We start from the raw sequence: 13,577 nt of genomic DNA, 5'->3' as shown, positions 1-13,577 counted from the left end.
GTAGCCTGTTGACCTTGTAGCCTGCTCACTGTTCTGGAACATTTAATGAAGTGTCGCACTTCACCATCTTCATCCAAAGCTTAATGAATAGCCCTTATGTTTGACTTCTGAATCACGTGTAAGGAGACCACATATTTGTCCATTTTGACCTTCTATTTACTGCTATTTAATTTAATTATCCTAGGTGTGCTTGCTCCTCTTGGCCTCTAGAGACTTGCTCACTCCATCTTGCATAGACTTCATACACTTTTAATTGTCCAATACTTGACTCTTGCAGATGTTTTCTTATTTAATTTTGTTTAATATTCTTTTTATTCGTTTTTTAACACACATGAATAACAGCCATAAACAACCCAACTTTCCCCTCTTCCTCATTCCCCTAACCCCCTCTTGATGCCACTCCCCATTGATTCTTGTTCCATTTAAGTTCCGTTTGTCCCCAATAGTTCATTGTAGGTCCAGCAGCCTAAGTCGTTGTGGACGCCACCCAATCCTGAAATCGTCCCTGAGAAAGGTCAACATTTCCCCCCACTCGCTTGCGAAGGTCTGCAATGCATTGTTCATGGCATATGTAGCCCATTCCATTGCGACTATATCCCATATTTTGCGCAACCACTCCTGGAACGTCGGAATAGTCGGGCTTTTCCACTTCTGGGCTATCAATGTCATTCCTCCTATTGTAAGCATTACCTGCACGCTTTCCCTAGCTCTCATCACCCTTGCCGTTTCCTCGCATGTTAGGCCAGGAAGAGTCAATTCCGGGGGTCTGCTTTCCCCTGTACCGAATGCCTGTTTCTGTGCTTGTCGAATTTCCTCCCAAAACGGCTCTATTTTAGGGCATCTCCACCAAATGTGTTCCGCCGTACCTTCTGCCCCATACGCTCTCCAGTAGTTTCCCGATGCCCCTAGGTATATTCTATGCAGGCGGTCTGGGGTATAGTGCCATCCGAAGATTATTTGATACCATGCTTCCTGCGGTTGAGATGCCCTCGCTAATTTGGGGATTTTCCTCCACAGTTTCTCCCATTCCCTCTTCTCTATGGACCTTCCCAGAATTCGTTCCCATTTTCCCATGAAGGCCCAGATTTGCCTAGGGGTGGCCTCGTCTAGTATCTTGTATAACTGTGAGATGAAACCTCTGGAACCATCGTTGAACATTACAAATTTTTCGAACATAGTAGGGTCTCTGGTGGCCGCTTCTTTGTTCACTGGGTACAAAAGCCAGTGACGCAATTGGAAGTAGCGCAACCTCTCCCCCTCCCCCAACCCGAAATCTTATACAATCTGTGAAGGTGCTAATTTCCTTTCCAATGAACATGTCCCACACACTCCTGCACCCGCCGTCCCACCACTTATCGAAGGCTCCCGTCTCCAACCCCGGAGTGAAGTCCCCGTTATTGAATATTGGCGGGAATGGGGATGGGAAAGTGGTAATGCCTCTCAAGTGTACCAGCCTACCCCAATTGTCTGCCATCAGTTTATCAGTTTGGTAATTGAGCTCTCATACATGTGTTTCGGTCTGTGTTGTTTAGGAAGCCATAGGACCTCTCCTAGGTTGCGTTTTACCACTGCCCTATCCATTTTTACCCAATGTTTCTCTTCCCCTTCGCGGAGCCACTCTCTGATTATTCTTAGTTGGGAAGCCTCATAGTATTGTCGATAGTTGGGAAGGGCTAGACCCCTCTCCCCTCGGGCTATAAGTTGTTGCCTACTCACCCTCGCCCTTTTTCCCTCCCATGTAAATTCATTTGTTATGGCCCAAAGTTCCCTGAAAAAGCTCTCCGGGACCGGTTGGGGGACAGCTTGAAATAAGTAGAGCACTCGTGGGTGAATGACCAATTTTATTGCCGCCATCCTCCCAAACCAGGAGATGGAGAGATTCCGCCACTTAAGAAGGTCCTTCTTGATCTCTCTCATGAGAGGTGGATAATTAGCCCCGTACCACCCTGGGAGCGATGATGTTATCCTCACTCCTAAGTAAGTGATCCCCCCGCCCCGCGGGCGCCAGGCAAATGGCGATGTCCTTTTGAGTTCTTCCCTCTCCTCTTTTCCCAACTTTAAAGCTAGCAGCTCGGATTTGTCCATGTTGATGTGTAGCCCCGATGCCTCCCCAAATTCCTCGAGCAATCTTCTGCTAACCTCACTGGATTTCGATGAGTTGGTAAGGGTGAGTAGCATATCATCGATGAAAGCCGCTACCTTGTGCTGCTTCCCCCCAAATGGGATTCCCTGAATTTCTTCCATCTCTCGGATAGCCAGGAGTAGAGGTTCTAAGTAGATTGCGTACAGTAAAGGCGACAGGGGGCAGCCCTGTTTTGTGCCCCTTTGTAAGTGGAACAATCGGGATGCCACCCCATTAACCACCACCCTTGCATGTGGGCCTTCATAGTTAGCCTTGACCATTTGCAGATAGGCGCCCCAAGTCCCATCTTTTACATTACCCTGAAGAGAAACAACCACTCCACCCGGTCAAACGGTTTTTCAGCATCTAGTGAAAGAAGTTCCACTGGAGTGTCCGTCTTCCTCACTTTTTTCAACAAATGCGCTACCCTCCTTATGTTGTCTGCCGTTTGTCGGCCTTTGATAAATCCCGCCTGGTCCTGATGTATCAAATCCAGAAGAAGCCCCTCTAATCTATTGCCTAGGATTTTTGTGTAGATTTTGGCATCAACATTGATGAGCGCTATTGGCCTATATGACGATCTCTATAGGGGGCTTTTACCTGGTTTCAGGATTAGGGATATTGTAGCTTCTTTCATAGATGGGGCTATTTGGCATCTATCTCTGAAGGTGTTAAAGAGGTGGGTTAAATGCGGCACCAGCTGCCCCGCAAAGGTTTTATAAAATGTTGCCGAGAAGCCATCGGGCCCTGGGGCTTTACTCAAGGGTAGTTTTCCGATGACCCCCCTTACCTCGTCCTTCATAATCTCTTGGCTTAAGATCGTCTGGCCTTCCTTACTAATCTCAGGCAGCTTTATCTTTTCCAGGCACTCCTCCTGGACACGCGTTTGAGGGTTCTGAGACGAATACGATGATTCGCAATAACTAGTCATGAGTTCCTGAATATCCTCTAGCCGGGTGACCCTTCCCCTGCCTCTGTATTCAAAGGTTGTGATCGTGTTCCTTGACCCCGCCCCCGAAGAAGACATGCCAGTAGAGCATCAGCCTTGTTAGCTTTGGCGTAGTATTTTTTTGTCTTACGAAAAGTAAGGCCCCTTCTGCTTTTTTAGTTCGTAGTAACCCCAATTGGCCTACCACCCTTCTATAGTCCCTTTGGCTACGTCTGGAGGGCATTTCGGTTACTGTTTTCCTTGCCGCCTCTACCTCTGCCTCCAGCTGGGTCTCCAGGGCAAGCAACTGTTTGTGTCTTTGTGCTTTGTCAGCTATGATTTCCCCCCTCATCGTAGCTTTGAACGCGTCCCAGTTTATGTCTTCCCCTGTTTACCCCCTTTTTATTGATCTCGAAGAAACCCCTCATCTTGTCCTCCATCTCTTCCCTAATAACGGGATCCCTCATTAAATGATCTGGGTATTTCCAACCCTAAACCCCTCTCTTTTTGCTGCCCAGTTCAAGTTGCATTGAGATTATCTTGTGGTCTTCTATTCCCATGGGGCCTACCTCTATTTCCTTTACCCTACCCACCAGATTTGCAGACACCCACATGTAGTCGATTCTGGACTGCATCCCGTGGACTTCCGAAAGGAAGGTATACCCCTCCTCGTTCCCCTTTGTTTCCCTCCATACGTCCCTTAAGCCCAAGTCGGCCATTCTTCCCCTCAGATCTGCTGAGGCCACTGTCCCCCCCCCCAGTATCCCTGTTTCCCAACCTGTCGCATGCTCTGTCCCAGGCAATATTAAGGTCGCCCATTAAAATAATTTGGCCTTTTGAGTGATTCTCTATTTTCCCAAGGATATCTCTTAAGAAGGCTTCCTGCCCCGAATTTGGTGCATAAATGTTAACTAATGTATAAGTTCCTTCTCCAATCTTGCCTTTCAGTATTAAGTACCTGCCTTCTTTATCCCTTATTGTCTCTTCCACCCTGAAGTTAGTCGTATTTCTGATCGCCAGGGCCACCCCTCCCGACTTTGTTGCCCCTGAAGCATGGAGTATTTGGTCGAACCCCCGTAGTGTAAGGCGCTGCTGGTCTCTGTAAAGTAGGTGCATTTCCCGAAGACCCAGAAAGTCTGGTCTAATTTGTTTTGTGAAAAGCTCAAGCTTCTTCCTTTTCAGTGGGGAGTTAAGACCCCTAACGTTATGTGTAGCCCATTTGAATGGTAATTATTCGTGTTCTCCCTCTCTGTATATCCCCCTGGCACCTTCCCTTTCTTTGCTCGCCTGGGTGCCCGCCCTGGTTCTCGCTTTCTACTTCTACATCTCTCCTTGAGTGACATCTTCCCAATTCCCCTCCCTCCCTAACCCCTACCCCCAGCCCCCTCCAACTCCCTCTGGGGTCTTGGTCCCCACACCTTCCTGCCTTGCCCCCCTCCTCGGGTTTCCTCACCCTTATCGATCCCATGGTGTTTGCTCCTCACTCCACTCCTCCTCCCCTCATTGAGGGCCTTTCTGTCCACCACCCCTTAATTTGTATACTCCCTTCTGGTTAGACCCCGTCTGTCTCGGCCCTTTCCTCCGCGACTGATCTTTCTCCCTTCCCTTCCGGCCAAGGCCTCGAGGGGCGGGTCTTCTCCTTCTCCCTTCCCCCACAGCCGTCCACTCCCATGGTCTGGGTCTCGGCCCGCTCCCCCCTTCTTGTGATTTCTCTGGACTGGCCGTCCCCTGGTCCCAGTCCAGATCGATGTGAAGGATGTCTGCCCCTTCTTGCAGTGTGGTAATCCGCTTCTGCAATCCGCCCCACTCGAATATCAGCCCGAAGGGGAATGACCACTTGTACTTGATCCCTTGCTCCTGAAGTTTCAGCAGAATGGGGCTCATCTGTCGTCGTTTAAGTAGGGTACTGCTGGCAAGGTCTTGATATAGCTCAATTTGTTGACCCTTGTACATTATCGGCTCTCTGTCTAGCCGCCCTGAGGACTGCCTCTTTTTGTGCGTACCTTGTGAAAGCGAGCAGAGCGCCTCTCGGTCTGGTACTCTGATTCCTATTGAGGCAGCCCACTCTGTGAACCTTATCCAGCTCAATCCGATCCGGGGCGTCTTCCCCCACCCCAGTAGATCTGCAAATATCTCCTGGACTGTCACCTTCAGGTCTCTATCCTGTACTGCCTCCGGCAGAAACTTCAGCCAAATGGTAATTCTTCTAGACCTGTTCTCCAAGTCCTCCAGTTTGGTCTCTAGATTCTGCGTCGCCGTATCTAATCTGTCAATTGCCTCACTGTTCTGCATTGTCTCTTTGCTCACCTCCTGTAGGCCTTTTTCTACCAGATCGGTTCTCTCTCCCAATTGGCCTACCTCCTGCTTGATCTCGGCCAGCGCCTGATTTATGTCTGTTCTGATCAGTTGGAATTGATCTTGAAAAGTCCTTGCCAGTGTGGTTTGCAGGGAGAGCATCTCCCCATGCAGGTCTTGGCGTGAGATTTGTGATGCCGAATTTGTTTCTTCGGGTTGACCCTGTCCCATGGCTCCCTCTTGTTGTCCCCCTCGCTCTTCAGTAATGTCTTTGTTTGCCCACTTTGTTATGAGAGGGCCTGGAGGGTTAGCCTGCGAGAGCCCACTTTTGGTTGATCTATTTTTGTTTTTGGTGGCCATGATTCAGAGACCCTATTTGGGGAGGGATGGATATTCGTCTTTGCTTCTGGGACTGTCCCTCTGTCTACGTGCCTCCTTTGTCCTTTCCCCAAACTTTTCAGGGTGCTTTCCCTTATCTTGTCCGTTATCCAGTGACTCTGACCCTTCCCAGTTTGAAAGCTCTGTTCTGCCGGCAGACTGTGTTCCTGGAATGTGGATCCCTCCCAATTGAATATTCTTGAACTGATTGTATATGTCTCTGGTTCCCCCAATCGTTTAATGCCTGGGCCCCTGATATGCCAACTGATTATGTGCTCTGGGGTACCATGCGTGGGGCCAGACATGAGGATGAGGGTCTGTTCTTGATGGAGGGACCCGCTTCGCCCGCTCCAGCCTAGATTCCGTATCCCTTCGGGGCGTACTTCCCACGGCGCAAGAGAGGTCCCCCGCCGTATTACTGCTTCTAGTTTTGGGGAAGGTGACCCAACTGATCGGGGTCGACAATAAGGGGTCCGGATTCCCCCACTCTCTGTGTGCTGCTTTTTCCTTTTTCTCTTTATTTTTAAATTTTTTATTTTTCCTTTTTTGGGGGTGGTCCGCCCCTGTTCAGGTTGATATTTCCAGCAGGGGAGCCCGCCCAGGGCAGACGGCTTCCCTCGTCCCCCTCCGCTTCCCCGGCTCACCTCGGGACCTCAGCTGGCAAGACCCTCTTCACTCAGCACAGCCTTCTGAGATGGGCCCCCTCTTCGCCCCCGAGGCGGGGCCGCCCGCCGGGCACCGTCGCTGTAGCCGGTTCTCCTTCGTTCCCTTCTGGGCACCGCCTCTTCAGCTGGCGTTCCTCCTGGGCTGACAGGGAGACAGGGACGGCGGCTGGGCACCCGCCTCCCGGCTCCGGGCTTCCCCCACCTTCCGGAGTGCAGCGCCCAAGTCCCCGATGCTTTAGAGTGGGCGGTGATTCGGTCGAACTCCCAGTCTCCTTTCCTCTTCTAGATGACCTTCTGGGGGGTATCTGTCCCAGGCCGATCAGACCCCTGATCCACGCCCACCAGCGCCCCCCTCCCGCGTCGCTGCCCGTAGCCCACGCACCGCCTTCACTGCACCAGAGCGGGACTGCTCTTCTCCCACCTGCCGCCCGGTGGGACCCTGGATTTCGCTCGCAACTCAGGGGGACAGCTCCCCGATCCTTCTTGCTCCTATTTCTGCCTCTCTTCTGCCTAGGGGGGGTGGTGGAACCGCAGTCCAGGCTAGGGAGCTAAGGAGCGCCGTCGACCCACGTCTACCTAGTGTTGGCGGCCATTTTGGAATCCTTTCTTCTTTAATTGAAGAGAGCTATGTCTCTCATTCATAGCTTATCCATCTGCCTCCCCTTGTTTCTTGCAATTAGTCCTCAATATAGCCTTGTTGATCCCAGGCCCACATAGACTCCTCTTTGTTTTGCACACAGAGCTATTCTCCGGCATCTCCTGATTCTGTAGCCTTGGTCTGTCTTTGAGATAGCCAGGCTGAAATTGACATGAGCCGACATCCATTTTCCAATTATGGCTGTACTGGCCACGTTATATATTCCACTATAGCAAGCTTCTATACGTCTCTTCTACCTTGCGCTACTGTGTATTTACATTAATTGGTCAGCAAGTTACTGTATCTTCTTTGTATATATGATTACTTTATCCTTAAGTACATGTTTCTCTTGTTGCTTCTGTTACATCGTCACTCTTGACGATTTTCATATATTTTCGGCATGTTTCATATATATTCTTTATCACATCACTCTACCCTCTTCAGATTTCACTTAACACTCCATGATGTCCAATGGTGCGTGCTGACATCCTTCTATGCAACATCCTTCCACTCTTTGAGTGCAGGGGTACATTCTACATAGTTGTCTGAGTGTATATCATCTCTCATGCACTCGATGTGGTATTGGCAGAATGCATGGGGTCCCATTTATAGCTCTTCTCCTATGGTTCTAATATGACAGCAGTGAGGGAGCGGGAGTTAGGCTCAACTTGTCCATCTGCTCCTCTACAATACAATCTGCAAAGGGAGCAAATCAGACTGTTGGAGTTGTCACACAATGGAGAGCACCCATATCTATAATCATTTTTGGATCAGGCAGTCTTGAGATTGGCTGGCCTGATCATGTGACCGTTACTTACCATTTGAAACCAGGCATCACTGCCCTGTTGTCCCTGCAAAGGGGGTAACTGCTTAGGGCATGATCTGTTTGGCCCAGTTAGGGGAGGTGGCCTGCCTTCATGATCTTAGTCCTTTCTGGCCTGCTGGCCACAGGGCATCATACAGTGAACACTTCCCGCCTCCCTTATCCTCAATGACGGTTAACGTTCAGCTCTCTTGGTCCCTCTCACAACCTCACAATAGTTCAACCGCAGAATCATCCTAACAAATGGATCTTGAATAATGATTGCCCTCTACTCGCTGCGTCTATTGTATAGTTGCAATTTTCTTGCCCATGACCCGGTGCATGCTTCCTGCGTTGTATACCCTTATCTTGGTTGCCCATGCCCCTGTGCATGCTGCATGCATTGAATAACTTTATGTTGGTCTCCCATGCCATTGTGTTTGCTGCCTTTATTGTTTAATTGCAACTTGGTTTCCCATGCCCCTGTGTGTGCTGCCTTGTTATATACATGTATCTCTGGTGCCCATACAATTGTGCTCGCTGCCTGTACTGTGTGATGGCACATTGGTTGCCCACTGCCTGTGCATGCTGCCTGCATTGTCTAACTGTATCCTGGTTGCTCATACAATTTTGTTTCCTGCAAGTGTTCTACAATTGCACATTGGTTATCATGCCCTTGTGTATGTGGCCTGTATTTCAATAACTGTCTTTTTTTAAAAATCGTACTCCTCTGTTGGACCCTCCTCCACATCTCCATTGTACTTCCAAGCCTAGCTATCCTTACTCTCTCTGCATCATCCCTACTCGCTACTTGCCACGCCTCCTTCCCCTTCCACTCTCCACTGCCCCACCCTACAACTCCCTTTCTCATAACTTCCCTCTCAGAATGCATCCTTCTATTTACCCACTGCTACTTCTTGCTCTCACCGCACCACTCTGTCACTCATCACAGACATTTGACTCCTTGGTTATTCCTACATTCGCCTCCTCCCTGTTCCTTAACTCTTCCATTCCTGTCGCTGTCCTTTGTCCCACCCACAAATGACCTATTAGCCATCTTGCCATCCCTAATTTCATCCAGCCCCTTCACCTTCCCTCTGACATTCCTGTTGTCCCCACACCGTCTACTATTCTTACACAGGGTCTCTGGACTGCCCAATCTGTACGTAATAAACCTTCCTTTGTCACTGACCACATTGATTCTCACAACTTCCCCCCTGGCACTCATGGAGGCAGTCATGGAATCATTGAAACCTGGATGCCTGCCTTGGTTCACCTACCTGTGCTACCCTTTATACCAATTCTTCTACCATCTATCACTTTTTCCGCTCTTCCACAAAAGGTGACTCCTAATACACAAGGACCCCCTCTCTGCCTCGCCTCCTTCTGACTTTCTAACTCTCGCCTTTGAATTGATAGCCACCCAAGTAGTCCCACCCACTCCAATCGCCATCCTATTTTTTTTATCACCCCCAAGACTCCTCAACTCCTTCTTCCCCAATCTAGGCCTCCTCATGGAGCCCGTGCCCATTGACACTCCAGTGAAATTCACGGGTGACATTAATCTCACAAACATTTCGCATAGCCTCCAACTTGTCCATGACTCTCTTCTTGCTGACCAACCCCTTATCTTCCTTCAGAATCTACCCACTCACTTCCAGGATAACTCTCTGGACCTGGTCTTCCTCGTATATATCTCCCTACATCCAATCTTGCAAACCCGTCCCTTTCTGATAACTCTATTCTTCATTTCAGCATTGCCCCTGCTTCTTCTCCCCCATCCCCGCTAACTCAAAATGCAAGCTCAAAGCGGAATTCCTGTCACTCTACCTTGCTGAAAGTAAGTCCTTCCTACTCTGCCTTGCTGCACCCCATTGCCTCCATTGCTGATTCTTTCCTGGCTATCCACTCTGCCTTTGACCTCCAGTATCTCCAGTGCACCTTCCTCTCTTCTTACATCTTTGGATCAACCCCCCAAATCCAGCTCCTTAAAACATATCTGCAATGGCACCTCTGTACGTAACTCCAATGCAGCACACAACCTCTTCTCTTTGCCTACACAAATGGCCTCCTCCCCTTCACCACGACCGTTGACTATGCCAAAGCATCCTACTTCAACAAAAATAACACCACTCTCTGCTCTCAGAGATAGAAGCTCTCCTTCCCGCTTCAAACCTTGCTGGCTCCTCCTTGTCCCAGGATTGCCTCCTCCGCTTTCTCTGGCAGTGACTTTACCATCTAATACTGCTTAACAAATAGTGAAATCCACGACACGTTCACCACCCTCCTATCCATCCCTCCACCTTCTTTCACCCCACTACAACCTTCTTCCTATACGTCTTCCCCCTTAACTCTCCTTATTCACTGGATCCCATTCTCAGAACTGCCACCCTCTCCTGTACCCCACCTGGCCCCAGACAGTCACAGGACCGGCCCCTCTCACTTGCCCCCATTTCACCGGCCTATGCAACCTCTCCTTCTCACTGGAGTCGTTCCCGCTTGCTTAAGGTCTCCACTGTCCTTCCCGTTCTAATAAAGCCCTCAGCTGACCCTGACGATCATGCCAACCATTGCCCTGTTTCTTCCCTCCCCAATACTCAAAAATCATCAAACCACTCATCTTTAATAGAATCTCCTCTCACCTTGATTCTAACAATCTATGTCAGGGTTCTCCAAATCCAGGCATCAAGGGCCAGAAGCATGCTGGATTTTCAGGATATCCCTCATTAATATTCCGGAGATACATTTGCATACAATGATTCTAAATGTATGCATATTTTTCTTCATGAATATTCATGAGAGAGAGCCTGCAAACCTGTCAGGTTTCTGGCCCTCAAGGCCTGAATTTGGACAACCAACCCTGATCTATGGGACCCTCTCCAATTTGCGTTTCATCGCCGTCTTTCTACTGAATCTGCCCTCAACCACGCCTAAAACGTTTTTACTTCTGCACATCACTTTAAACTGTCCTCCATCCTAATCCTTCTTTACCTCTCTGCTACCTTTGATACAGGTGGCCATCCCTCTTTCCTCCAGACCCTTACCAACCTGGGCATTCAGGAATCTACACTTGCAGGGTGTGCCTCCTATCTCAGCAATCCATGTCAATCTAATGGAATGCTGGTACTTCTGATCCCACCCCGCTGCTGTCGATGTCCCTCAAGTCTCCACCCTTGCCCACCCTTTGCACCTCCTCCCTGAGCCAACTCATCTCTGCCTTCACATTCTCCTGCCACCTCTTTCCCCATGACAAACAAGTCTTCTTCTCATTCCTTAAATTTACTTCGGAACTCTGTGCCCACATACCTGACTACATATTCCCTATCCACCATTGGATGGCCCTTCATTTTCAACATTAGATTCGGACTCATTCCGAACCATGTGACCTGGTTTGCCTGATTGGCATCATACGCCCAATGAGGTGGTGATATCAATGTTGAAAGGCATCTTTACTACCTATATTGTTTTATGGCGCCTTAACCATGCTACCTGATGTGGACATACGTAAGCCTACAGATTGGGGCAAAAATGACCTTACTGTCTAACAGGGATATGGTATTACCACTGTCTAAAGGGGCCTTACCAATACCTCACCGAGGCCATAGCAATAAGGCCTAATTATTATGTTGACTGCATGTACTACCGAATCAGCGTTATTACCTATATCGCCTAATGTGTCAATACTCCCAGGGCTTGATGGAGTCATTATTTTCTACACTGCCTATAGGAGGCAGCCCACAGACATACACGTGCCAAAGCATGCTATGGCTTTGTGAGTGGATGAGCGTCTTGCTATATGGCTGTTGGCTGAAGGTATGTGACTGTACACATGTGTGGTACAAAGCCCAGATCTTTTGACTTTGCCAGTGTTGGTTCCTTTTTATTGTTATCTATTAGATGGTTCTTTGGCACCACCTATCAGCCAAAACATGTGCAATAGGGTACAGCTAAGAGGGATGCGACATGTGAGGAGGGACACACAGGTTGTGATGTTCTTTGGCTATTTACCCACCCATTGACTTTTCATGGCCATTCTCATCCACTACATGCCCCTTCCTTTCCAAAGCACATCTAAGTGGTTAACTTTCAGCAAGCTCTTTCAGGCAGTAATATCATACTTTGGCATGCAAATGTTGTTTTTAAGCACTCTGCTGAGAGTTAATGGCTTAATTGCAACTCTAAATGCACTACTGGTCTAATAAAAATATCTTAACTAAGTGTGCCTTCAGCCACTTAATCCATATATATTCCTTGCACTGGTGTCCTTTTAAAAACGAGCATTGACAAAGCCAACCGTTTTGGTTTGTGCATAGGTATTAGATAGACATTTGCCAAGAACTGCTATCATATGCCCATGTAATCACACAAAGTTCCAGCTATTGCCATTTTATGGCCAAGTAGTACTATTAAAGCTGTACTTGGCAAAGTCCTAAACCATGCCTACATAAAAAACAAAACATTTGCCTTTGACAATGCTTGTTTGTTTTATTGGCTGTTTGGTGAAGTCATCAGGGAATGTCAAAATTTGGTTTCTCACCTTTGTTGCCAGTTTGAGGATCATGCTTCGTGCCTTTTCCTTCACAAGTGAGCTTACAGACCCAGCAGACTATATACTGATGGTCTAGACTTAGCACACCTGTTTCTTGAAGTCAAAATAAACACAAGCAAACATAATAACAGTATTGTGCATCTTAAGAGTAGGGCCTCATTGCAAGCTCGGCATTTATAAACCGGTCAACTCAATTAACATTATAGATGCTGTACCACAGTATGTAGAGGAAAAATGAGCACCCATTTTGGAGACCCATTGGGCATGCATTACATATTCATGGGTCTCTACCGCCATGGAAAATGGAGGCAATACATCTACATACCATTTGGTGGGTTTTTTTGTCATATAGGTTTGAAAACTCATGTTTGTGGGTAGCATTAAATCAGGCGGTATTCCGAAATACCACTTCTGTTAGCATTACCGCAGAACTTGTAATGAGGCCCCAGGTCACTGTCTGAAAAAGGGCAGGTCAGCAACAAAGCAACATTGTACAACTAACCAATTGAGCTTTTCACAAATGGGCCCTAATTACATATTTAAGGCTTAATTTAAATGTGTGAAAATCAGATCAATGATGCCTTTCAGATTAGCCAAAACCAATAGCTCCTTTGTTAAGCAATATACTTAATGACACCGTTGGCATTTCATGAAACAAGATGGCAGACACATGTAAGCATTTGGGGAGTGGAATGTTACTGTCTACATAGCTGAATGGCTCCCGTCCCTGGTTACAGCCTGCACCTGCGCTTTGTGTCTCATTAATTATACTGAACTATTAATGGACAGTCAGAGTACTTTGAAAGGAGTTTCACATTTCCGTATATTTGATCTTTTGATGGGCAACAGCTAATGCATGCTTAGGGTTATGAAGGATGATGTGTTTTCAAATCATCAGGTACAGTAAAATGACAATTACTTCATTGTTTGCAGATGGCACGGCAGCACATTTAATACATGGTTGTATCGATTTCATTTTCAGGAGGCAATAAGCTGAAGAATCAGCACTTTCGTCTTAACTGGGCCTGGATTTCGCTGGAGAAAGAGCATTACCTGGTCAACGAAGATGCCAAATACCTTGAGGTCATCCTGAAGCGTCGAGGGTACCTGGGTGAAACCTCCTTCATAAGTAAGTCTACTTCCAAGTGTACAGTACGCCTCCGATGACTTACTCAGCCTCAGGGTTGGACTGGGACAAGAA

The 13,577-nt window shown here is 48.0% G+C and overlaps 1 protein-coding gene across 1 annotated transcript in view; it reads left to right on the top strand.

The window, feature by feature from the left end:
• Nucleotides 1-13,577, top strand: part of FREM2 (FRAS1 related extracellular matrix 2) — a 796,190-nt gene that overhangs the window by 383,193 nt on the left and 399,420 nt on the right. The window contains exon 3 of the mRNA XM_069640403.1: nt 13,359-13,505. Coding sequence (XP_069496504.1) covers nt 13,359-13,505 — 147 coding nt within the window. The remainder of the gene's footprint in view (nt 1-13,358; nt 13,506-13,577) is intronic.

Source organism: Ambystoma mexicanum, chromosome 7q (assembly GCF_040938575.1).
Source record: "Ambystoma mexicanum isolate Mex_15411 chromosome 7q, UKY_AmexF1_1, whole genome shotgun sequence".
In the NCBI taxonomy this organism is placed as follows: domain Eukaryota; kingdom Metazoa; phylum Chordata; class Amphibia; order Caudata; family Ambystomatidae; genus Ambystoma; species Ambystoma mexicanum.
Note: the sequence above shows the minus strand (reverse complement) of the source record. Positions and strands in the feature narration are given on the sequence as shown.